We start from the raw sequence: 27,883 nt of genomic DNA on the forward strand, positions 1-27,883 counted from the left end.
TTACTTGCCAGAGATAGTTGGTGATTATTATCCTCTGTGAAACTCAATGTTCAAGGGAAGTGAGATTAGACATCTCTATAATTGTGGGCCTTTGGAAGGCATGTGATGAAATAAAAAAAAAGAAAGCTTTTGTTTCCTTTGATAACTTATATATTTGTTCAATTTGACTGACTTGATTGGCTATAAGTCATTTTCTAAGAGTTTCAGATTAAAACTTAATTTCATTAGTTGGCAAAAATGGTTGCAGAGCAGTAAATTGGTCAGAGCTAAGAGATCTTGTAATGATAAAGAAGAGAAGAATGTGATTTGTATACACTACTTTGGTGTCAGCATAGACGAGTTGGGCTATTGTCATTAAACAGACCCTGTCCTTAGGGGACACTGGCATTTATTTTGCATATTAATATACATAGGCACCAGTATCTGAGGTTAAGTGTTAAGAATTTTAAGAGTGTTTTCTTAAGAATAATACCTTTCTTTGCTACATATGTACTATTTGAAGAACCATTTCTTAAGCACAAAGGAAACCCATATGGGAAAAAAAAAAACATTTTGTGCTTTTAATTTAGAATTATATAGGCACTGGAAAAATATTTTTATTAAAAGGATACAAAATAATATTTTTTCTAGATTCAAAATGAGGAATTACAGTGCTTAGATCTATCACCTCAACTTTACATGACTCCTACTTCCTAATATATTTGTTTTCACATTTTCCCTCTGTTCTAATCTTTTATTCCAGATATCTCTAAGGCTTTTACCAATCTCTTCAGCTGCGATTGGAATATAATTTTCTCCGATACTGTATCTCAGTTCACTGCTGACTGATGTGCCACCTACATCCATTCTCTGCATTGTTTCTATTTTACCCACCCAATAGCATTCAACAGAAATGTTCCTACCTGGTGTCAGACATTGAGAAATGTTGAAATCAAAAAGATAAATAAGATACATTATCTGTCCTCAGAGATACAATGAACTGGTAAGAAAAACACTTATAAAAATATAATTTTCAAATAATGGCTAATCTTGGTGGATTAAACACATCTATTTCCTCATGAAACCCAACTAAATGACTATAAAGGGTCTGGGAGAAAGTCATAAATCCAAAAGTCCAAAAATAATATGAGAGAAATTGGATCATTTTTTTAAATGTTAGAAACCAGCTAGACAAGCAATAAATGACTTAGCAGCCTCCGGAAAGTGTAAACCTGACTGACGGAATTGGAAGCTTAGAAAAGATTTGATTCTCTTTGCAGAACCCCAGTAAGTCTCAAGAATTATAAGTGCTTTCAGTTGAATATGTCTGGGGATACAGCTAATTGTCTGAGAAGGTAGTTGTATTAGTATGTTCTCACATTGCTAAAAAAGACATAACCAAGACTGGGTAATTTATGAAGAAAAAGAGGTTTAATGGACTCACAGTTCCACATGGTTGGGGAGGCCTCAGAATCATGGTGGAAGGCAAAATGCACATCTTACATGGCGGCAGACAAGAGAGATTGAGAGCCAAGCAAAAGGGAAAACCACTTATAAAATCATCAGATCTGGTGAGACTTATTCATTACCACGAGAAAAGTATGGGGGAACACGCCCCCATGATTCAATTATCTCCCAGTGGTTCCCTCCCACAACATGTGGGAATGATGGTAGCTACAATTCAAGATGAAATTTGGTGGGGACACTGCCAAACCATATCAATAGTGAATACTTAAGTAAGTGAATTACCTGAGAATAGTGAATTAAGATCCCTGAAGGCCTAGAGTGTAACCAGTCCTAACTGGAATAGGAGAATATAAGGCTCCAGGAAGGCAGAATATATACAGAAAAATACTAATGAAACAGATCAATTACCCTGTGGGTCTATAGACACTGAGATTTACATTTATGGTGGAGTATTTAAAACAACTTATTTTCAGGTATGTAGAAAACAGCATATGAAACATGAGGCAGTTACTAACTTCAGAGAGAAAAATGGTCAAAAGGAAGTGTAATCATAACACTCATAATGAATTAGCCATTAATGATTTAAATACCATAAATTGAGTTAACTAAAAAATCATGATAAAACTATATAGGAGAATGAGGGAAAAGGAAGTGTTATGGTGGGAAGGTGTGTCCAGGGTAAAAATGAAGGATATAGGGGTTAGTCTATTGCCTTCAGTAGTAGGAGGTTAATGCATAATATATAAAACCAAAAATTAGAACAGTATGTAAAATCATTCACTGAGAAATATGGAGTCAACACAAAAAGAAACAATTAAAAATTAAATACTTGCTTCTGGAGAAAGAAAATTGATTGGGAACTGGGGAAGGGGGCACTAATGATTTCTTTCAGGCTAAATCCAGTGAACATTTTACTGTTGTTAGCTTGTCTCTCTGAAGTATTTAATAATAATTGAATGATTTCTTCCTACTGAAATATTTCTGTGCTCAAAAAATGATAAGTAATTTATTTATATTACCTAATATAACCCTTTCAACAACGCTATACATATTACTATCTATATTTTACAGATGAGTAAACTGAGGTGCAGAAAGCCTAAGCAACTTGCTCCAGCTCACATAGGGCATAGGATTCAAAATCCAGCTCAAGGCCGGGTGCAGTGGCTCACGCCTGTAATCCCAGCACTGTGGGAGGCCGAGGAGGGTATATTACTTGAGATCTGGAGTTCGAGAACAGCCTGGCCAAAATGGTGAAACCCAGTCTCTGTTAATATATAATATAACATATTATATAGAGATATATTCTATTATATATATAATATATTCTATTATAATATAATATATATTCTATTATATAATATATATATTTTATCTATTATATATAATATATCTCTATATAATATATAGATATTCTATTATATATAATAGGATATATAGTCTATATATATAGAATATATATATTTCTCTGTCAAATTTCATGTTATTGTTCTCTTGAAATTGTTATCTGCTAATAATAACCTGATACTGTCTCATTTCATGCCATATGGAGTGGGAGGAGAGACTGATGCCTGTCCTTAGTCCAGAATTTCAACCTCTCTTAGGAAGTCATGAAACTCTGTACCCTTGTCTTCTGCAATGCCACATTTTCCGAGTTTGCCTGCTATCTTCCTTACCCTCTTTTTCATAATCCTCTGGGAAATCTTATTTCTGATTATACTGTCTCTATCCTCTAGAAAAAGGGTTTGACGTTTTCTGCCTCCACCCACAAGCCTGGGTGACCTCATCCCTCTGGGCGAAGAGCTGTTGGGTTTACCTCTATAGCCATGTTCTCATTCCCTAGCTCCTGCCAGTTATCCACTTCTTGTCAACTTTATTTGAAGGTCCCTACACAACTCTGATCAAATACGTTCAAAATTTTACTCTTTGTTCCTGCAGTTCTGTCCTGGTCCATGTCTATTGCCTTACTGAATGGCTCTATCACTCATTCAGTTTCCTAACCCAGAATCTGAGTGTCATCCTTTCCTGTTTTTTCTCCTGATTTACACATCCATTATACCAACAAGTACTGTCATTTCTTGTTCCTAAACATCTTTCAAATCCATTCATTCTCTCCAACTTCACTAGCATCACAGGTAGTTCAATAACCATCATCCCTTCCCTAGAGAACAGCCTCTACCTTGAGCCTAATTCTCTGATTTTATTATTATTTGTTCCTGTTGTTTGAAACCAGGACAATATTTCTGAAATATAATCTATTTTAATTTTGAGAATCGTAATTTCAGATTATAGACCACATAGTTTTTGGAATTAAGTAAAACTGGATTTCAATCTCATCTATACCAGCTATACGAATATCTCTGAGTTTCAGTTTCTTCTTCCAAAAAATAGAAATAATAATATTACCTTCCTTCATTCCCCTTCCATTTGTGTGTCTTTTGCTCATTCATCAGATCTCCAATTAGATGTCCCCTTATCTAGGAAGTCTCCTCTGCCTACCCAATGTTGGGTTCATTGATCCTCCTATGAGCTCTCTTAGGATACCCTACTTTACCTTGCAGATCACTGATTACAATGGGTTGTAATGATGTATTTACTCATCTGTATTGCCACTTTACCTTGCAGATAACTGATAGTAATGGATTGTAGTGATTTATTTACTGGTCTGTTTTTCCAAGTAGTCTATAAACTCTTCGAGTGAAAATTATTTTTTACCATTTTTTCAGAAGCACATGGCACACTGCTTGGCTTATAGTAGTTTTTCTAAAGAAAATGCTGAATGAATGAAAACTGCACACCACTTTGCTTTCCTCCTCCATGTAAAGTAGGCATTATTTTATTTTACAAATGAATCTTAGGTTCAGGAGATTAACAGGGCCATGCAAGAAATGTTTGCCATTGGTTTGATCTTAGTCAAAGACCAGCTCATTCTATGATACCAGCTGCTTCCTTCACTTAGAAAGGTGTTGTTTTATTGCCATACAACCAACTTGTTGCCATTTTATGGCCACTCCTGATGAATCTCTAAAGGTGGAATTTCATGTAAATAAAACATTTAAGTTGTGTATATTAAGGTTGGTGCAAAAGTTAATTGTGATTTTGGCCATAAAATAATGGCAAAAACTGCAATTACTTTTGCACCAACCTAATAAAATAGTAATAGTAGTGCTCCAGGAAGACAAGAGTACTGTGGAAATGTGTGACCCTGTGAAAGGGGGTGTTTACAAAATACCATTTACTTGTTTATATAACGACCTTTGAAGAGAGTCTGGCATACAGTAAATCCTCTACCACTGATATCCACAGTAATTAGCAGTATTATTTTCATAGGAAAGACTGTATCAGGCAGCCCCTGCTTTTTCAGCAAATTTCAAAATAGACATCCACACCCATATTGGGAACACAAAATCAGTTAATGCTTCCGATATAAAAGAGGAACTAGCTGTGCGTCTCAGAAATTCTCAGCACAGCCTTTAAGGTTCCAAACATCTGCTAGAAGAGGAATGCAGATTTAAACTGAGTGAGGTGTGGAGTGGGGGAAGTTGATTGGGTCTAGACCAAAGAACTTTGAGGAACTTGCCCAGAGCCCTGCATGCATCAGACCTACAGCAGACATTGCAGGCCTGAAGAAAGGTAGGTCCAGGGACTTGCCTTCCTAGGCTTTCGGGCTGATGGCTTGTTTCACTTCCTGGGTTAAGAATTTCTGGGAGGGGAATGAGAAGAATAATGAGGCCACTTCCCATGACCCAAGCTGGTATTCAGGGTTGGGGTGGGTTGAGTGCACTTTAAATGTGCATTCGGTGGGGGGATGAGGAACAGTTTTTGCTACAGTCGATAGGAGTTAGAAAAGCCTCCTAAAGGCTGACATTGGAGGCTGGATGAGGTTGTTTAGTTACTTTTGTCCCCTGAGTCCTCAGGATATCAAAACACTGAAAGCAACATTTTAAACCTTTGACTAGTTACCTCATCTACTGTTAATGCCCTTCTTCTGTGGTCTTCATTCTCTGTGTCTGACTGGTTATTTTTATAACTCAGGATTTAAGAACAGATGTATCACATGCAGAATTTGGTGTACATGGAGTAGGGCACAGGCAGGGTCCCCAGCCTTGTACATTTAGATGGGCTGTGGCCTGACCTAGTTCTCCAGCGGTCTTTGGCACTATTCATGGGGCACCCAGGCAGTAAACTGAGGCTGCTCATGATAAAATCTGCTAATGAAAAACACCTTGTAGACTTTTAGCATTCTTAGGATAAGAAAGAAGCTTGTAAGTGGTCGTGGCCATTGTAATCTTTCCCCAGATGAAGTAAAAGAAGCCTATAAAAGGGAAATAATGTACCCAGAATCACACAAGTTAACAAAAGGGCTGGGAGAAAAACAAAAACAAAAACAAAAACAGAATTCTTGGTTCCTAGCCCAGGCCTTTCCCCCTTTTCCCTTCCCATGCCACCACTTCTGCATCCCCATCATCCTTCTAAAACCATCCAGATTCAGGCCTCACTTTGGGTTTCTAGTCTATTTGACAACTTTGCCAAGAAAAAGGGATGGCTGTTTGTACCACTCTCCTCATGCTCTCTCCTTGCAATTGTGACCCATGAGGAGGATGGTGACATAAAAATGAGGAAATAAGAGACTGGTGGTGCTGCTGATCCACAAGGTGACTGGGGCCAATAGAAGAGGGAAGGGTGGTCTGGGTTTCCCCACCTCTTTATGAGGGGTGTGGGGGAAAGACATTGTATTTCTTAAGAGCCTGATGCATATAGGTGATGTGGCAAAACCAAGGTTTAAATTCTTCTCCAACCTGGAAGAAATGTCCCTCATATGCATCCAATATTCTCAGCAGTTAAAAAAAAAATTGAATATACAGAAGTCAAGCCCTGGATGGTAAACACATTTTTGTTCTTGGGGACTTCATGTGCCGTAGGTAATTAACACAAGGATTTCTGTGGTGGAAAAAGAGGAGGCAGTTATATGAATTTATGGCCAGAGTTTCTTAGAATGACAAAGCACCAGCCTTGAATGACCAGAACCTGACCTATGTTACCAAAGAATTATGGGAAAGCATAGGAGTCAGTTACAAGCTTTATTTTGATATAATTGCTCTGCCCTCGAGGAAGCTTACAGTCTTACCAGAGAGGCACTAAACACAGAGAGAGAACCACCAGTGCGTTTGATAAGACAGACCCAACATGTCCTAAATTCTCAGTCTGAAGGTGTGCCTGAGAGATTGAGGCAGAGGTTCTTTTACATTAAAGAAGAATAAAGTACACATTTAGATGGACTAAGAAGAATCATCTTTAGTCACTTTCCAAATAACTTTGACTTTTGCAATGTAGAAGGAACATAACAGATTTCTTAAACCCTTATTTACCGTCATAGGCTGACTAATCCACATGTGGGCAATGGTGGGGAAGTAGGGGAATAGTGTCTGAGAGAAGATAGAGACTATAAAATGCTGTTCATGTGTGAGATTAGATGATGTGGTGGGTTTGTTTTTGTTCTTACAAGGTGGTCACAAGAGGGGTGGAACATTCCTGCAAATGGTTTCAATATATGCAGATGTCTCAATATAGGAATGAAATTACTTCTTTGGAACAACTTAAATAAGTCAAATATACTTGGAGCTTTAAAAATTAAAAGGAGAGAGATTCGAGGTAAGACTACAATAGATTTGTGCTGAAGTAGCAGAGCTTTTGTTATCAACATTAAAAATTTTAACTTTATGCTAAGGGTGGTGAAATATAAAAGAAGGCTTTTAAAGGGGATGGTGACTCAATTGTTTTTGTATTTGATCATTCTGGCTACAACATCAGTGGTGGATTGAATATCCAAAGCCACAAATGGACACAGGGAACATTCAGAGGCTATAATGAATACTTCTGATAAAAATAGAATAATGGCTTGCCTTGAGAAGATGGGAGAAATAAACAGAGTTGAAAAATGGTTGTGTAGGATTAGAATGAGATTGATTGAGCATAGAGGGTAGGCAACGGAAGGAACCAATGACAAACTATCAGATATTTTTGAGACAGGGTCTCACTGTGTTGCCCAGGCTGGAGTACCCTGATGCCATTGTGGCTTACTGCAGCCTGGACCTCAGCCTCCTGAGTAGCTGGGATTACAGGCGCCCACGACCACACCCAGCTAATTTTTGCATTTTGTGTAGAGATGGGGTTTCACCATGTTCCCCAGTCTGATCTCAAACTCCTGGGCTCCAGTGGTCCTCCCACCTTGGCCTCCCATACTGCTGGGATTACAGGATTGAGTCAAAATGCCCAGCTTTAAACTTCCAGATTTTTAACATGGATAGTGTAGTTAATTGCTGGACCTTCCACCAAGAAAGGACACTTGTAATTTCATAGCCCTCTTAGGGTTCCTGTTCCCTTTAGCTCTTGCCACTCTTGATTAGCAACTACTTGCAGGGCTCTGAAATAATCTCCACATAGGAAGATTTGCGCCACCTTACTTTTTTGAAAGGGAACTTTTGAGGAAGACTGGATGTCTTCTATTTAGGTCTTCTAAGGTTTGAAATAAAAATAACCTCTTCTCCCTTCTGGGACAAGTAGGTAAATTGTCAATTTATGGGCTTTATTAGAATGACTTTAAATTAAGCCCAGAGAAGGACAATTCCCTTAAGTGTAACAAAATTTGAGGATGTGGATTAAATGTAAGACCAAAAATAAGACCTATTTTATTTTAGCCATATGCTCCAAATCTAAATTTTGTGTTCTGTCTAGGAAGTGCTAAAGTGTATATATAGGTCTGAATATACCTACTCCATCGCATATAAATGTAAACCACCTCACAAATTCCATTATCATTGGAACAGAGACTGCAAGAGGAAGACAAGGGCCTCTTGGCCCACCTCTATGTAGTCTTGTTATCTAACTTATTCCAAATTGGGTGGTTTCTACCTTTTAGCTATTATAGATAATGCTGCTAAGAAAATTAATTGTACAAGTTTTTGTGCAAACAAGAGATCTTCCATTCACCAGACTAGTTTAGTGGATCCCCTTAAGCAAAGGAGTTCTGGAATTACATCACCTGGATTTAAATTTTGGCCCTGCCACTGTTTACTCAAGTTACTTAATCTTGTGTTTCTATAATTCTGTCCTGTGAATAATAGAGTATATCTCTCAGGGGAATTTAATGATGAAATAACACATATAAAACATTTAAACCAGTGCGTGTCACTTAATAAATGCTAAATACATATTGACTATTATTACTGGTATTCCTACTATCACTTACTCATTTCTGGCTTGAAGTATAAAACATAAACTTCCTTTAACACTTCCTGCCACTCAAGGACATGCTAGACAGGGACTTTACTCCTGTCATGACCCTGCTCCAACCTTCTCTGGTCTTGGGGAAAGTAGAAAAGCAGATAAGAGGGGTCTATATAATTGGTGAGAGCATGTTTTTCATGGTACCATGTGGTCAGAGGTTGACTCTTCCTCTCTTTTGCAGTTTGTCTCAAAGATTGGACAGAAGAGTCAGGATTGTCCTCCTTTTTTGCTCTCAGTAAGTTAGATACAAGACTATGCAGAGGCGGGCCTAGAGGCTCTCCTCTTCCTCTTGCAGTCTCTGTTCTAATGATAATGGAGTTTATGAGGTGGGTTACATTCACATGCTATGGAGTAGGTACATTCAGACCTATATCGACACTTTAGCATCCTCTGAGCAGAACACAAAATTTAGATATGGATCAAAGGGGTAAAATAAAATAGCAGGCCTTATTTTTTGTCTTAAATTTAATTTGTACTCTCAAATTTTGTTAAACATCAGAGAACTGTCCCCCTCTGGGATTAATTTAAAGTCATTCTAATAAAGCCCATAAATTAACAATTTACCAACTGCCCCAGAAGGGAGAAGAGGTAATTTTTATTTCAAACATTAGAAGACCTAAATAGAAGATATTCGGCCTTCCTCAAAATTTCTCTTTCAAAAAAGTAAGGTGGTGCAGGAAAAGTATGTGGAAATTATTTCAGAACCCTACAAGCAGCCTCTAATCAAGAGTGGCAAGAACTCAACGTAAACAGAAACCCTAAGAGGGCTATGGGACTGCAAGTGTCCTTTCTTGGTGGAAGGCCCAGCAATTAACTACATTGTCTGTGTTAAAAATCTGTAAGTTTAAGTTTGGGCATGGTGGCTCACTCTTGTAATCCCAGCACTACTGGATGCTGAGACGGGAGGATCACTTGAGCCCTGGAGTTTGAGACCAGCCTGGATAACATAGAGAAACCCCATCTCTACAAAAAATACAAAAATTAGCTGGGTGTGGTGGCACAGGCCTGTAATCCCAGCTACTTGGGTGGCTGAGGTCGAGGCTGCAGTGAGTCACGATAGTGCCAGTGTACTCCAGCCTGGGCAACAGAATGAGACCCTGTCTCAAAAAAGTCTGGTAGTTTATTGGAGGAACCAGTCCCCAATATTTCAACATAGGTTCTTTTCTATTTTCCCTAAGTGTCAGCCAGTCTGAGAAATAAAGAGAAAGAGTACAAAAGAGAGAAATTTTACAGCTAGGCCTCCGGGGGTGACATCACATATCAGCAGGCACTGTGATGCCCCTGAGCTGCAAAACCAGCAAGTTTTTATTAGGGATTTCAAAAGACGAGGAATGTACAAATAGGGAGTGGGTCACAGAGATCACATGCTTCAAATGGCAATAAAAGATCACAAGGGCAGAAGGGCAGAGCAAGGTCACAAGGCCAGGGTGAAATTAGAATTACTAATGAGGTTCCATGTCCCACTGTGCACACATTGTCATTGATAAACATCTTAACAGGAAACAGGGTTCAAGAGCAGAGAACCAGTCTGACTACAATTTACCAGGCTGGAATTTCCTAATCCTAGCAAGCCTGAGGGTGCTGCAGGAGACCAGGGTGTATTTCATCCCTTATCTTCAATCGCATAAGGCAGACACCCCCAGAGCGGCTGTCCATAGGCACCCCCTGGGAATGCATTCCCTTCCCAGGGTTATTCCTTACTGGGAAAAGAATTCAGTGATATTTCTCCTACTTGTTTTCTGCAATAAGAAAAATACGACTTTGTTCTGCCCGGCCCCGCAGGCAGTCAGACCTTATGGTTATCTCCCTTGTTTCCTGAACATCGCTGTTATCCTGTTCTTTTTCAGGGTGCCCAGATTTCATATTGTTCAAACACACATGTTTTACAATTTATGCAGTTAATGCAATCATCACAGGGTCGTGAGGCAACATACATCTTCAGCTTACGAAGATGACGGGATTAAGAAATTAAAGACAGGCATAGGAAATTATAAAAGTATTGATTGGGGAAGTGATAAATGTCCATGAAATCTTCACAATTTATATTCAGAGACTGCAGTAAAGACAGGCATAAGATATTATAAAAGTATTAATTTGGGGAACTAATAAATGCCCATGAAATCTTCACAATTTATGTTCTTCAGCCATGGCTTCAGCCGGTCCCTCCGTTCGGGGTCCCTGACTTCCCGCAACAGTAGTTTGTTATTAATGACTTCTATTACCCACCCTCTATGCTCAGTCAATCATTAAATGATGACCTTCTTTGCCTCTTTTGACAGTTTTTGACTTGAAGTTTATTTTACATGATCTAAGTACAGGTAATTATTCTCTTTAGGCTACTATTTGCATGGAACAGTCCATCCCTTAACTTTCAACTATGTTTCTTCTTAAGGCTAAAGTGAGTCTCTTACAGCATCTGGTTAGATCTTGTTTTTTAAAAATTTTCCAGCCGCTCTTTGACTTTCGTTCAAAGATTTAATTCATTTATATTTAAGGTTAGCATTAATGGATAAGGATTTACTAGTGACATTTTATTATTTTGGGGGGGTTTGTTTTTGTAGATATTTGTTTCTTTCTTGTGCTCTGGTCTACCTTTGTGATTTAGTAATTTTATGAATTGCTAAGCTTTGAATTCTTTAACATTTGTGTATCTGCTGTAGTTCTTTGCCTTGTACTCATCATTAGGCTTACATAAAACATCGCGTAGTTTTATAAATTGACTATTTTAAGGTGACAATAACAATGTTTGTTGAAACAAGAACTCTAGACTTGTACTGTCCTCCCACAAAACTAAATTTTTGATATCTTTGTTTTCTGCTGCTGTAAAAAACCATTGAAGAGTGGGTAATTTATTATAAAATTGTATTTTGCTTATAGCTCTAGAGGCTGGGAAGTCTAAAGGCATGCATGGTGTAAACCTCTAGTGAGGATAATCCCATGAAGGAAAGTGGAAGTGAGCGTACAAAGCAGAGAGAGAGATGGGGCCAAATTTATTCTTTTATCAGGAGTCCACTCCTGTGATAACTAACCTTCTCCAAGGATAATGACATTCATCCATTCATGCAGGTAGAGGTCTCCTGATGTAATTACCTCTTGAAGGTCCCACCTCTTAATACTGTTAAAATGGCAATTAAGTTTTCAAATGAGTTTTAGAGGGGACATTGAAACCATAGCATCTCATCTACAACCCTCCAAAACTCATGTTCTTCTCACATACAAAATACAATACTTCTGTCTCAATAGCCTCAAAATTTTTACCCATTCCAGCATTGACTCTAAAGTTCTAAGTCCAGAGTCACATCAGAAGCAGATATGGATGAGACTCAAGGTATGATTTATCTGGAGGCAAATGTTTCCAGCTGTGAGCCTGTGAAATCAAAACAAGTGATTTGTCTTCAAAATATAATGGTGGAACAGGTGCAGAATAGACTTTCTCAGTTCAAAAGAAATAACTAGGCAAGAAAAAGGTGTAAGTGGTTTCAAGTGAGTCCAAAACCCAACCAAGAAAACAGCATTAAGCTTTAAATCTGGAGAATAATTTCCTTTGACTCTATGTCCTGAATCCTGGGGACACTGATTGGGGCCCTCAGACAGTCCTGCTCCCATATCTTTGCTGGGCTCAGTCCATGCTTCAGCTCTGTTAGGTTGGCGTTGCATGCTAGTGGCCCTATAGTTCCGAGATCTCAAAGGTAGCCTCACTGCCATGGCTACACTAGGCATATCCCTAACTGGGACTCTGTGTTGGCTCTGACCCCATATTTCCACTCAGCATTGCCCTGATGGAGGCTCTTTGAAGTGGCTCCACTCCCATAGCTATTTGTGACATCCTTTGAAACTAGGTGGTGAAAGCCATGCCCCTACAACTCTTGCAGTCTGTGAGCCTATAGAGTTAACACCACATGGTTGCCATCGAGATTGACAGCTTGTACTTTTTAGGCACAAGTATTATAGTGGCTGTGGAGCTGGGGTCCTAGGCTCAGAGTCTTGCAAAACTACTGTGGCACAAGTTCACTCACCAAGGCATGGATGGATGCAGATTACCCACAAAACTGAGGCTGTAACTTTGAAGCACACCTCAGTAACTCAAGCCCATGGGGCAGGGATGGAAGAGTTACTGATTCTGGGGTCAGTGCACAACACCAGCATGGCTCCAGGGAAAGAGGGGTGCTCTGGAGGCTTGAGCTCTGGGGAGCAGGTTACAGTTGAAATTTTGGTTCCAGAGCCAATAGGACACTGCAGCAACTCCATCCCTGGGTGATGGAGTGCCACATAGTGGTAACTCTAGACACTGGGATGGTAGGGCATGGCAATATCCCAGGCTGTGTAAGGCTGGATGTAGCAGCAGCAAGGCCTCAGGAATGACTAAGCGTGTCTGTGGCTTGGTCCTTGGGTTTCTTGAAGCAGTATAGAAATGACCCCCTGGGGAGCCAGGGTTTCTCAGAAGCTTGGACTCCAGGGAACTAGTCAGTTCTAGGGAGGTGGGGCACTGCAGTTATTTTGCCTGGATTGTTGGGTGACACAGCTCAATCAAAGCTATGTGTCCTCAGAGAGTGGGACACAGTTTCAGCTTGAATTTGGAGGGGCAGTGTGCACCAGCAACTAAGATGGGGGCATGGAGCAGTTCCATGGCAGCCTGGCCTCGGCAGGTAGAGAGTAGACAGCAGCAGTTTGGCTAAGGTATGGCTACCAGGTGTGTGTGGTGTAGCGGTGGTTAAGCCTCAGAGATAGAGGGGTGCAATAGCTACTCACTTCTGAAGCAGAATGCACTCTAGCCAGTGATTCAGTTCCAAGAAGGGGCAACACAGTAGCAGCTCAGGCCATGGAGGCCAGGGCATAGTGTCAGCACCACCTCTGGGATAGGACAGACATGTGGACTTCAGGTAGCTCCATCAGCTGAGCTCAGAGCCTGTGAAGACTCTAAGTGTCTCCAGTAGTAAGATTACAGGTATCCATGGTGGTGATGGGAGCTGCTGGGGTCCTCTCGCTTACCTTCTCCCTGCAGGAAGAAGGCCCTGCTGACTCAGAGATGGCCCTAACTGGGGGAAGGGGTGGTGGAAGAAAGGTGTTTTATCTCCTTCTTCATGTAGCCATCCTGGGTTTCTATGATCTACAAGATTTCTGCTACTCCTTTGCTGTTTTCAGGTGCTCTTCTTTAGTTACTTTAGTTGGAATGCATTTGTTTATTCATTGTTTTGGGGAGTGTGTGTGTGTGTGTGTGTGTGTATGTGTGTGTGTGTGTGTGTGTTGATGATGATGAGGGTTAGGAACTTCTCGTTGGCCTTCTTGGTGACATTCTTTAGAATTCTAATCAGACATATTGTAGACCTTTTAATTCTACACTTGTAATCTTTTAACCTCTCTTCTATTATGACCATTTTCTTGTTTCTCTACAGAATTCTTGGTGATTTCTTCAAATTTTTCTTCCAGTTGACTAATTCTATTTTCAGCTATTCCTTGTTATTTAACACATTGGCCAATTGTTTTCTGTCAACACTATTTTGTATTTGAAATTTGAGATTATGTTCCAAATATGTCCTGTCACTCTATGTGCTTTATCTTTGACTTCATGTTTGTGATTTAATTTTCATTTAAATAAGTTATCTATACTCTTTACATATTCTATATGTGATATATATCCAGATGCTCCTAATCTGTGGGACTTCTTGCAGGCTTGTATCAAGGATATCTACTTCCTTCTTTATGGACTCCAATGGAGGACTTATTCAGAGACTGATTGCCTTCTAAATATGTGTCTTTTTGGTGATTTCTCCTTTACTACTGACTTCGATGATTCTCAGAACTATACTTTTCCAGGGAAGTGACAGTTATCAACTGATGTATTTAATTCCCAGGATTATAAACAGTAATTTATGTTGTACACCTCAGGGGGGGGGCTCTCATCCTTGATAAGTATACTCTGAAATCTGTGGCCATGGTGTCCTGTTTCTTTCATACTCTCACTACACTTCTCCCCAAATTTATCGTCATGTAATCTTTGTTTCTAACACTCATTTCACCTGATTTATAGAAATGTTAGTTGTTTCCCACTTTCATAAAAAAATGGAGTTCTAATTCTGTTTGTCCAAATTGTTTTCGGAACTTTTCTAAAAGTGAAAAGAATAAGAACATTGATTTTTTGGTTACATTCTTATATATAATTCCTTATCTTAACTACTTCATTCACATTTACATTATATATTTCTTATTTATTATATTTGTCTTTCTTTTTTAAAAGAAATACTTATTTTATAATTTGTAATTTTGTACTTTTTATTTTACTATTTTTCATAATTTTAAGTATATACATTACTAAAGTTAAATTAATGTTCTAAATAATTAATCTTTTCATTTTAATGTTTCTCCTCTATCTTTCTCTGAAATTCACCCCCCTTCTTCTGACTTTAATCAGTTTTATTGTTAGATAGCTAATAATTTATTTCCATTGATGTATCAAAAATAAATACAGGATGATAATTTTTTCAGAGAAATCTTAATTTTTTTCTCAACATAGCAAATTTGGAGTACAACAATTTTTTTTTCATTTATGGTACCAATAAAAGGGCACACATCTCAAAACGAGACTTTTATAGGGGCTCAGTGGAGTATAAGTGGTATCGAAATTAACTATTACTTGAAGGATATTAGCAAGCTTCATTTCCCTAAAAATTTATGGAAGTTGATCATGAAACACCTGAATATGAATTCAACTACATAGATAAAAATTTCCATGTGACTTTACCTATCTCTACATGACTTGGTTGGAGTTATTATACTGAGGACAGAAAGAGATATAAGAGTAATGTTTGTGCTTAGATTCTCAAAAAATGATTTGATGGATCCTTGCTATGCACCAGCAAGTTAGGATTTAAAGCAATGTAATAGGACAAGAGATTTAGATTTGTGGTGCCAAGAATATGACTGAGAGCCATAAGTTTCATTCCCAAAGTTCAGAGTTTGTGGCACAAAATACAAGGTTACATAAATCACACTCAGCAAGGAGGAACATGGGAAGATTTTCAGCCCTGTGAATTTAACTGTGCTCTGATTAGAAAAGGAAGAACTATGCAATACTATACAATAAATTGGAAGGCAGATTAGTTTGTGTAGTTTATTACTATTATAAAAGTAATCCTTCAGCTGGGTGCGGTGGCTCACACCTGTAATTCCAGCACTTTGGGAGGCCGAGGCGGGCGGATCACAAGGTCAGGAGATGGAGACCATACTGGCCAACATGGTGAAACTCTGTCTCTACTAAAAATACAAAAATTGGCTCAGTATGGTGGCACGCGCCTGTAGTAACAGCTACTCGGGAGACTGAGGCAGGAGAATCGTTTGAACCCAGGAGGCAGAGGTTGCAGTGTGCCGAGATCGCGCCACTGCATTGCAGCCTGGTGACAGCGTGAGACTCCATCTCAAAAAAAAAAAAAACAAAAAACAAAAACTAAAAAACAAAGTAATCCTTTGTGGGTAAGTGGCTGTAATCAAGGGATTAGGCAGTAAGAGGGATAGAAATAAAATCTGAGCCGACTTGGAATTGGAACTTAAAGAAATTTCTCTAATTTTAGAGGTCCAACAGGTTTACCTCGCTTCTGTCAACATGTCCCTCTCTGCAGGATTTTCTAGCATCTTGATATCATATGACATTTAGTTTCTCTCCCACCGCCTGCCCCCGCCCCACACACACACTTAATGTGTTGCCTATTCCACTTCCCCAGCTCTAACAGCTATTATGATATGGGAAGAGAATGTAGACCAGATTTTGTCCTTAGGGAGGAACCTGCCCCAAAGTGTCATGTCCTCTTTTGCCATTTCCAGGACATCATACTAAATTACATTTCTTATTGTAGCACCTTTTCTGCTGCCATGACAACCATGCAAGGAATGGAACAGGCCATGCCAGGGGCTGGCCCTGGTGTGCCCCAGCTGGGAAACATGGCTGTCATACATTCACATCTGTGGAAAGGATTGCAAGAGAAGTTCTTGAAGGGAGAACCCAAAGTCCTTGGGGTAAGTTGCAAATCTAGGGGAAGACCAATGGTGTTGCAAACTCATATTTCATAAGACCTAATGCCAAATACACTGTCCCACTAGCCTCATAATACAACAGCCAACCCTCACGACATCAGTAATTACTTTTCAGGCTCTTCATCTGAAAAACTATATAGTATTCTGTCACAACATGCTTCCAGTTGAGTTATATTTAAAATATATTGAGTTCAGATCTATTCTAGGGTTGTGGGTCATCCATGATAATTGTATTTAAACTCAGTGTGGAAAAGCAGCAAAATAAAAGGCCACCTATGCACTACTAGCTGACGCCCCCTTTACAGGCCTTCCTGATAGCTGACAGGCACATATTGCTACTATTTCTTTCTGGCACCTTTTCTTAGCGCCCTGCTCAGAGGATGAAAAATCTATTCTCTGAGCATTTCCATCTGGAGTCTCAGATGAACATGCCCAAAAGAAATGAAGGATTAAAAGAATGACAGAATAGGGCAGGTGAAAGGATATTAAATATAGGTTTATCACTAGCCCAAGCTTCAAACCACAGGAAAATGTCACTGTGGATATTCTGGATCCTTTTTTCACATTATTCATTTTTTGGAGGGGGGGAAATATAGTTATTTCTCATAAAATATGTTATTTATGTTGGCACATACTAGGTTTATTTGTTTATTTATTTTTAATTTTATTTTTTGAGATGGAGTCTCGCTCCATCATCCAGGCTGGAGTGCAGTGGCACAATCTGGGCTCACTGCAACCTCCGTCTTCCGGGTTCAAGAGATTCTCCTGCCTCAGCCTCCTGAGTAGTTGGGATTACAGGCATGAGCCACCATGCCCGGCTAATTTTTGTATTTTTAGTAGAGACGGGGTTTCAGCATGTTGGTCAGGCTGGTCTTGAACTCCTGACCTCGTGATCTGCCTGCTTCGGCCTCCCAAAGTGGGTTTATTTTTTAATGTATGAATAATTATTTTAAAATATACTGTATGTTTTAGAGCAGTTTTAGGCTTAAAGAAAAATTGAGAGCAAAGTACAGATCTATCCTATATGCCCCTTGCCCCCACAAATGCATAGCTTTTTAATTATCAACCTCCTCCACCAGAGTGTAACCTTTGTACCAATTGATGAACTACATTGACACATCATTACTAAAAGTACACAAATCACAATGGGGTTCATTCTCTGTGTTGTGTGTTCTGTGGGTTTTAACACAAGTATAGTGATATGAATCTACCTTTGTAGTATCACATAGTATCCCACCAATCCCTGGCAACCACAAATCTTTTATTGTCTTCATAGTTTGCCTTTTCCAGAAAGTCATACAGTTGGAATTGTACAATAGGTGGTTTTTTTAGATTGCGTTCTTTCACCTAAATACATGCATTTAAATTTCCTCCATGTTTTCTTATGGCTTGATAGCTCATTTATTTTTAGTACTGAATAATATTTCATTGTCTAGAAGTACCACAGTTTATTTATGCATTCACCTACTGAAGGACATCTTGATGGCTTCCCAACTTTGGCAATTAGGAGTAACATTGCTATAAATATCTGTGTGCAGGTTATGTGTGGTTAAAGTTTTTCAACTCATTTGGTTAAGTATGATTACTGTGTTGTAAGTAAGAGTATATTTAGTTTTGTAAGAAACTGCCATACTGTCTTCCACATGGCCTTGTCATTTTGAAGATTTCAATCAACAGTCAATGAGTTCGTGCTGTTCTGCAAAATCTCCAGCAATTGGTAGTGCCAGTGTTCTGGATTTTTACCATTCTAACAGGTGCTAGTGGAATCTCACTATCATTTTAATTTGCATTTCCCTTGTGACATAAGATGTGGACCATCTTTTCATGCGTTTCTTTACCATCTCTATATCTTCTTTCATAAGGTGTCTTGTTAAATTCTTTGGCACATTTTTAACGAGGACGTTTATGTTCTTATTGTTAAGTTTTAAATTTGTTGTATATTTTGGATAACGATCCTTTGTCAGATATGCCTCTTGCAAATATCTTCTCCCAGTCTGTGGTTTGTCTTTTCATCTCTTGACAATGTCTTCTGCAGAGCAGAACATTTTAATTTTAAGAAAATTCAGATGATTTATTCTGTATTTCATGGTTTGTGCCTTTGGTATCGTATTGACAAATTCATCACCAAACCCAAGGTCATCTAGATTTTGGCCTATGTTATCTGTTAGGAGTTTTATAGTTTTTAGTTTAATATTTATGTCTGTGATTCATTTTCAGTTAATTTTTGTGAAAGATATAAGGTATGTGTCTTTTATTCTTACTTATGGATATCAAGTTTTAAGTACTATTTTTTAAAATACTTTTTTTTTCATTGTATTACTTTAGCTCATTACCAAAGATCACTTGACTATATTTGTGTGGCTCTCTCCAGGCTTTCTACTCTATTCCATTGATCTATTTGTCTATTTCTTTGCTAATACCACACAGTCCTGATTACTATCACTTTATAGTATGTCCTAAAATTGGGTAGTGTTAGTCCTACAACTTCTTCTTCTTCTTCTTCTTCTTCTTCTTCTTCTTCTTTTAGATTGTGTTTGCTATTCTGAGTTTTTTGCCATTCCTTATAAATTTTAGAGTCAGTTTATCAATATATACAAAATAACTTGCTGGGATTTTAATGGAGATTGTATTAAATCTACTGATCAAGTTGGAAAGAACTGACATCTTGACAATGTTGAGTCTTCCTATCCATGGACATGGAATATCTCTCCATTTATTTTATCAAAGTTTGTAGTTTCTTATAGATTTTGTACATATTTTGTTAGATTTATACCTAACAAATGCCAAATACCAATACCTAAATATTTTAGTTTTAGAGGTGCTAATTTAAATGGCATTATGTTTTTAATTCCAAATTTCACTTATTCATTATAAGTACATAAGAAAGTAATTGTCTCTTGTGTATTAATCTTGTATAAATCTTGTAAACCTAATATAATTGTTTGTTAGTTCCAGGAATTTTTGGTTGATTCTTTCAGATTTTCTACACAGACATCATGTCGTCTGGGAACAAAGGCAGTTTTATTTTTCCCTGACCAGTCTGTATATCTTTATTTCCTTTTCTTGTCTTACTGTTTCTGCTATGACTTCCAGTACAATGTTGAAAGGAGTAGTGACAGGGCTCATCCCTGCCTTGTTCCTGATCTTAGTGAGAAAGCTTTGAGTTTCTCCATTAAGTATGAAGTTAGCTGTAGGTTTTTCACAAATATTCTTTATCAACCTGAAGAAGTTCTCCTCTATTAATAGGCTTTTCAAGAGTTTTTATAATAAACAGGCACTGGATTTTGTTCAATGTTTTTTCTGCGTCTGTTAATATAATCATGTGATTTTTCTTCTTTAGCCTGTTGATGTGATGAATACATTAATTGGTTTTTTGAATGTATAGTCAGCCTTGCATACCTGGGATAAATCCCAAGTGGTCATGGTACACAATTTTTTTGATGCATTGTTAGATTTAGTTTGCAGATATTTTGTTGAGGATTTTTGCATATTTGTTCATCAGAGATGTTGGTCTGTAGTTTTCTTTTCTTGTAGTGTTTTTGCATGGTTTTTGGTAGATGGTAGTGCTAGCTTCAGAGAATTAGTTAAGGAGTATGTCCTCTGTTTCTATTTTCTGTAAATAATGGTATAACTTTTTTCTTAAGTGTCTGGTAGAATTCACCACTGAGCCCTTCTAGGTCTGATGCTTTCTGTTTTGGAAATTTATTAATTATTGATTCAATTTATTTAATAACTATAGGCTTATTCAGAGTGTCTCTTCTTGTGTGAGTTTTGACAAATTGTCTTTAAGGAGTTATCCATTTTATCAAGGCTATCAAACTGTGGGCGTAGAATTGTTCATAACATTATTTTATTATCCTTTTAATTTCTATGGGAACTGTATTGATGTTCCTTCTTTCATTTACGTTAGTAATTTTTGTCCTCTCTCTTTTTCTTAGGCTGGCTAGAGGCTTTTTAAATTTTATTTATACATACATATATTTTTTAAAACTGCTTTGGATTTTATTGATTTTGTCTATTCATGCTCTGTTTTCAATTTTATTATTTCTGCTCTAATTTCTATTATAGTTCTTCTGTTTATTTGGAGTTTAATTTGCATTTCTTTTTCTAGTTTCTTAAGGTAGACTCTCAGGAGATTGATTTTAGATCATGATTTTCTAATATATTCATTCAATGCTATAAATCTTCCTCTAAGCATTGCTTTCACTACATCCCATAAATTTTGTTAAGTTGTTGAAATGTTTTTGATCCTTTGGAACGCCATGGGATAATGGTACTCTTACTCTGCTATGTTTAGATCCTTGTGTACTCATACTCATGTCCTCATACCCCAGACTTCAAGAAAATATCATATTTGCTTTTCCTGTTTTCTTCCCCTGTATATACTCTCCTTTCTTCAGGTTACTTCTCCTTGCTACAATAATTGCTTTATAATTCCTAGGCCACTTCTCTGAGCTCATGAGAAAAAGAGAGAAATAACTGTGGTAGAAGTAACATTGTAGGTATCAGAAAAGCACCTCTGGGCTGGTTCTGGCATACTCCTTTTAACCTTGAAATCATTGGCAATGATAGACGTCGCGAGAGATAATATTGGTAAGATTACATTCACGATAAGAGAATACTAAGAAGGTCATATGACTATCAAATGAAGGAGAATAAGGATAGCTTAGTGATTGGAAAGGGGGTGGCGGAAGCACCATTTTTGTGGTGGACAATCAGTTTTTGCTTTCTTCACCATTTTTAGGTTGTGCAGATTCTGATTGCCCTGATGAGCCTTAGCATGGGAATAACAATGATGTGTATGGCATCTAATACTTATGGAAATAACCCTATTTCCGTGTATATCGGGTACACAATTTGGGGGTCAGTGATGGTGAGTAGAGTATCTTTTGATATAATTGAAGATAACATAAAGCAGTTGTCAATACCCTGATCTTTGGAATCCTATTCTAACTGTATCTTGTAATTCTGTAAATCTGAGAGTGGTATCTAACCATTTCTTATTTAATTTTCTCACATTTAAAGTACTACTAATGATATAGTATTATATTAAATCTAGGCAGATTAAATATTTATATATGTCAGTTAGATATATTACAGCAGCACATTGCCAAAGACCCAAACCAGAATGGCTTAAACATTGGAAGCACTGATTATTTCACAACAAGACTAGTGGCTTGTCCTTTCTAGGATGGCTTCATTCAGTGGTGCAAGGATTTCATCAAGGATTGCTAGCAGACCATATCAGAGGGGAGATGGTTGACACATCCAACTTTTGGTAAATATTTCATATACATATTCCCAAATCAACTGTCAGTAAGGATAAAGGACTTGCCATTATTGGCTTGGACTAATCAAGATTTACCTCTGTAGCTGGGAGGAGTCTACCCTACCTTTAGCTCATGAGAAACTGAACAAAATGATGGTTTAGTTAGCAAGGAAGAAGAGGAGATGTGGCTGGTACACAAGCAGTTTCTAATATCTAGTCTACTGAATATCGAAACTCAGGAAATTGTTACCTCAGAAAATGAAAATGTTATTTGATATATTTTGTTTCATAAATTCAATAAAATAACTAATTATTATAATTGATATTAAATTAATTATAACTATTATTAATATTACATTAAAATTAGAATTGGAATTTAAATTTAAAAACCTTCTCCCAAGAGAAAACACACGATAGTTTTAATGCAAATTGAGAGTAAAATTGAGAATAAAATACCAAGTTTTATCCATTGAAGAAAGAAAAATAAAATTTATAAGTTGGGTTTATGTTAGAATCAGGGAATCTATTCTAGCATTGCAGGGTTTCCATTTATTTCTAAAACTGAGAATGAGGTAGTTTAGAGTTTTATAGAAGAGCTTGCTTTTTGATCCCCTTCACCTGTTTACAGCAGAAGTGCAAGATTGGAAGAACAGTAAAGCTGTGTTTTACTTCTAGAAGGCTGCACAATACTTCATATATCCAAAAATACTGATGCCAATAACAGCTCTTACTAAACTCTTACTATCATGTGGACACTCTACTTAGTGCTTTATATGTGCAATTTCATTTCAAACAATCACCACGAACTTCTGATTTTTCATTATAATCATTTTATGGATGAAGAGAGGTTAAGTAACTAACCCAACATCACAACTGTTTGGTACAGGAATGAAGATTCAAATAGGGTCAATGTATTTTCAGAATTGCATACATCTAACTACTTAGTTTTCTGTTTTTATTTCCTTTTCCTTTACAAGATCACATTAAAAACCAGCTTACGTGGTGCAAGCCTTCCACACATGTTCAGTAGATTACCAGGAACTGCAGGAGCCATTTGTCCGCTGAGACATCACTGAGACTTTCGTAGGTGTTCCATTAGATGAGCCTTTACTTAATTGGTGAACTCTTTTCTGCGGCTACCTTCCATTATTCTTTCAACCTTTTTTTCCAAACCCCATCTATGAAGTGCCTTCTTTTTCTCTTTCATACAGTATAAGTACCAATACCAAGAACCAGTCACAAGTTCCTCTTATTTTTGGCCTCTTCAGTTCTGTTTCTGTATATGTTTCACATTCCTTGTTTTTTCCTCTGAGATAGTACATACATACTTTTTCCTGTGGCAAATGAAGTCCTCTTATTCAATCCTATCTTCAAATACACAGACATACATACACACTTGTAATGTGTATATATAATTTCTGTATAGAATGTTTTTCCAAGGTGCCTTATTGAATTTTTAGAATAGTTTATGGTAATTTTTAGTTCACGTTCTTGAATGTTTGCAATATATATTGTTCATACTTAAATAAGAATAGTTAAACCACTTGTTCCAACTATTTTTCTTATATAATTATTTTGGTAAATATACCCAGAATAGTATTACATAATAGTCAGCATCTTTATCTTGATTTTGACTTTAATGAAATGATCCTACATTTTTATCATTAAACATAATAAAGACTTTTAGACTGAGACAGATTTCTATCACGTTACAGAAATTACAATTCTTTTCTTTTTTTTTTTTTTTTTTTGGTTTTTGGCTTTTGGTTTTTTGAGACAGAGTTTCGTTCTTATTACCCAGGCTGGAGTGCAATGGCACGATCTCGGCTCACTGCAACCTCCGCTTCCCGGGTTCTCACCATTCTCCTGCCTCAGCCTCCCAAGTAGCTGGAACTACAGGCACCCGCCGCCACACCCGGCTAATTTTTTTGTATTTTTAGTACAGACGGGGTTTCACTGTGGTCTCGATCTCCTGATCTCGTGATCCACCCGCCTCAGCCTCCCAAAGTGCTGGGATTACAAGCGTGTGCCACCACGCCCTGCCAATAATTCTTTATATTTTACCAGTAATGTTGCAGTTACTAATAATGTTGAATTGTATTAAATGTCCTATCCTATCAACACTGTAAACATGAATAGCAATAAGCATGTAATTTTTTTCTTAAATTCGTTAATTGTGTAAATTAGAATATTTCAATATTAAAAAATGTTTGTAGAGCTGAAGGAACATCCCAAATGTTCATGATGTATTTTATATCATATGATGGGTGATTCCCTCTAGTGGTTTTATTCCAGTGGTGATTTAGATATCATGAATCATCTCTATGTCTGGGTATTTGGAAGTTAAATACATTTATTGAGCTTTTTTATTCTGTATTTTTTATATTATGATATAATTTTTGAATCATCTGAAATCAAATTTGAAAAGCAAATTAAAAACTCCAACAATTGAATATTATAAGATAGAGAGTCTAACCAACTTGACTAGCTATTTTAGCTAAATGAAAAATAATTGCCTATTGATGGAATCAAATGAACTACTATATTCTAGTCATCATCTAATTGGGAATTTACATTTTTTTGCTACTATTTTGCTTATAAGTTTAAAAATATTGGCCGGGCGCAGTGGCTCACGCCTGTAATCCCAGCACTTTGGGAGGCCGAGGCGGGCGGATCACGAGGTCAGGAGATCAAGACCATCCTGGCTAACACGGTGAAACCCCGTCTCTACTAAAAATACAAAAAATTAGCCCAGCGTAGTGGCGGGCTCCTGTAGTCCCAGCTACTCGGGAGGCTGAGGCAGGAGAATGGCGTGAACCCGGGAGGCGGAGCTTGCAGTGAGCTGAGATTGCCCCACTGCACTCCAGCCTGGGCGACAGAGCCAGACTCCGTCTCAAAAAAAAAAAAAAAAATTCTAAATGAGAATAATTTTAGTGTATTTTTTGTTTAAATATCGTCATCAATTTTGGTACCATGTAAGAATTACTTTGTATCAGGAGTTTGGAAACTATCTTTTAGTGCCCTCAAACAGTTTTAATATCATTTCAGTTAGATATTTGAAAAACTTGATAAATTCTCCCATGGATTTATCTGGTATTATTTCTCTGTTCTTTCTGGGAAAAGGGAAAATAATGTGCAAACCTTTGTGGTTTTCTTTAAGATAATTGGTCTGATTAACATATCTATCTAATTTAGAATTAAGTTTAGTAAGTTATGACTCCCAATACTGGCTTAAAGTTTTTTACCTTCATTTTTTCTCTTATTTTTAGTTTATTATTTCAGGATCCTTGTCAATTGCAGCAGGAATTAGAACTACAAAAGGCCTGGTGAGTAATATTTTCTTTTTTTTTTGGTATCAAAAAAAGGAAGGATTAATAAAAAATGTATTCTGCCAGGGTGTAAAACAGGTTTTGTTTCTTTGTTTGTAAAAAATCAGGAGCGATTGTGCATTTTACCTACTAGAATCTGTCTTTCAAAAACTGCAGTCAGGCTAATTGCTGACATAGGACTGGATATTTTGGCAAGGTAGGGAATCTTACGCTTGTGGAGGGAATCTTTTTGAAGATATAGAGAATTATTGAGAAGAAATATCAAGTGGGACCGCTCCAACAAAACCCTGCAGCATGAGTCAGCCCATGATAGTGACACCAAGCATTGGTGTTGTGTAATATTTACTGACCCATTGATTATAATGTAGACTCCAACTGTGTCCAGAAAGGATTTTGAGTTTTCAATAAAAGAAATTCACAATAAGGTTATTACATAAGAAGCAAATTTAAAATGTAATTCTCATGCCAAGATGCCTTTCGTAAAGCCAATACAATGCGAAAGTCCATATCTGAATAAATGTTTTTTTCTAGTTAAAGTCCATATTTGAGTTTTCTTTGTTCAAAAGATAAATATCAAATTCTGGAGCATGATCAATATGGATTTTCCAAATCTGGCCTAACCCAACTCCCTAGAGTCCCCTCCGGCTGCAGCCACATTACACATACTCCTCACACTTTGCTGTGCAAGTTTAGTTCTTTTTTGTTTGTTTTTTTTCTGGTTTTTGGTTTTTGGTTTTTTGAGACAGAGTTTCACTCTTATTACCCAGGCTGGAGTGCAATGGCGTGATCTCGGCTCACCGCAACCTCCGCTTCTCAGATTCAAGTGATTCTCCTGCCTTAGCCTCCCAAGTAGCTGGGATCACAGGCATGTGCCACCACGCCCAGCTAATTTTTGTATTTTTAGTAGAGATAGAGTTTCTCCATGTTGGTCAGACTGGTCTCAAACTCCTGACCTCAGATTATCCACCCCGCTTCGGCCTCCCAAAATGCTGGGATTACAGGCATGAGCCACTGCGCCCAGTCAGCAATTTTAGTTCTTATTAAAAGCCTCCTTACCTTTATCCATGAGAAGAGAACGTACAGAAAAGAATATACTGCTGAGAGAGATAATATACAAAAGGTATAGAGGCATGACAGGCAAACAGCATTTAGAAAAATGATAAGAAATCAGGCATCAGAAGCAAGGAGTGGCAGGGAAGGACACAGACAGGGCTGTCCAGCTAAAGTGTGAAGGACATTGAAAACCCTGCTAAAGAGATTTGGAGATTATATTATGTGCCCACGGGAATCATCTGAAGAATTGAAGCTGGGGAATAATGAGATCATGTTTGTGTTTTGCCAAGAGATTAGAGTTGAAACCACAAGACAAGTTAGAAGACTATTGAAATAATCAAGATAATGATAGATGGCAGTAAGGAAGAGATGGTGGGTGTAAAGTGATTCATGGAGATATATCTGAGGATGTTGTTGGATTGTTTAATTGATTTTCATTCCTTTCTAGGTCCGAGGTAGTCTAGGAATGAATATCACCAGCTCTGTACTGGCTGCATCAGGGATCTTAATCAACACATTTAGCTTGGCGTTTTATTCATTCCATCACCCTTACTGTAACTACTATGGCAACTCAAATAATTGTCATGGGACTATGTCCATCTTAATGGTTGGTACTGCCTCTTTTCAGGGGATATTATTATAGAAGCAAGTTTGGGGAGTGCTGGCTCTGGCAAAGACAATAATTAATATTCCCTAATTGATGAATGACTTTGGGAAGTTGGAGTGATTGAGAAATAGAATAATCTTTCATTTAGGAGTTAGGTACATGTCTCATCTCTGTCTTTATTCTTCTATATATGATGAGGCAAAATGGGAAGAAAGCTTATAGTTATAGAACACCTACTCATTAATAGTTACTGTGCTGGGTATTTTGTATACATTTTTCTGTTTAATTTTAAAACATTGATGCAGTACGTACTGTTATCCCCTCTAAAAATGGGGCCCTGATGTCAGTCCCTATTCTCTAATAATGAAGTAAAATTGTCTTGAACAGTATTTTACAAGTGGGGAGTAGCTCAGTATCCTTTCCAACATCTTTGGATGTTCTTGCAAGGTTAACCACTTTTATCCTCAACATCTAGCTTCTGATAAATTCGCAGTCTTCATTATGACTTTTACTACTTTTTTGTACCAATTGTTCTTATCTTAATGCTATCCTAATTGCTTTATTCTGAAAATGCCACCTACACAATATTTTGTAGGTAGTAAAACTTCTTGACATTTTGGGCCATTGGGTAATTGTGGGGAGGAAAAGTTCTTGCAGCACATCACAGCAGAATAAAATGCACAATTAAATCTTTATTATTAAAAAGCCTGGCAGGGTGCAGTGGCTCATGCCTGTAATCCCAGCACTTTGGGAAGATGAGGTGGGTGGGTCACCTGAGGTCAGGGGTTCAAGACCAGCCTGGCCAACATGATGAAGCCCCGTCTCCACTAAAAATACAAAAATTAGCCAGGCATGAGGGCACGTGCCTGT

The 27,883-nt window shown here is 37.6% G+C and overlaps 1 protein-coding gene across 3 annotated transcripts in view; it reads left to right on the forward strand.

Moving 5' to 3' along the window:
• The first annotated feature begins 4,889 nt into the window (after window positions 1–4,889).
• Window positions 4,890–27,883, forward strand: part of MS4A4A (membrane spanning 4-domains A4A) — a 28,410-nt gene continuing 5,416 nt past the window's right edge. The window contains exons 1-5 of one of the 3 annotated variants that reach the window (XM_001138329.7): window positions 4,891–5,076; window positions 16,578–16,737; window positions 21,500–21,628; window positions 25,294–25,350; window positions 26,855–27,013. In XM_001138329.7, coding sequence (XP_001138329.1) covers window positions 5,036–5,076; window positions 16,578–16,737; window positions 21,500–21,628; window positions 25,294–25,350; window positions 26,855–27,013 — 546 coding nt within the window. In that variant the 5' untranslated portion in view covers window positions 4,891–5,035. Of the gene's footprint in view, window positions 5,077–16,577; window positions 16,738–21,499; window positions 21,629–25,293; window positions 25,351–26,854; window positions 27,014–27,883 lie in introns of all 3 variants that reach the window. The other 2 variants (XM_003951882.3, XM_054662313.2) reach the window with 2 other exon arrangements.

The sequence above is a fragment of the Pan troglodytes genome, chromosome 9 (genome assembly GCF_028858775.2).
Source record: "Pan troglodytes isolate AG18354 chromosome 9, NHGRI_mPanTro3-v2.0_pri, whole genome shotgun sequence".
In the NCBI taxonomy this organism is placed as follows: domain Eukaryota; kingdom Metazoa; phylum Chordata; class Mammalia; order Primates; family Hominidae; genus Pan; species Pan troglodytes.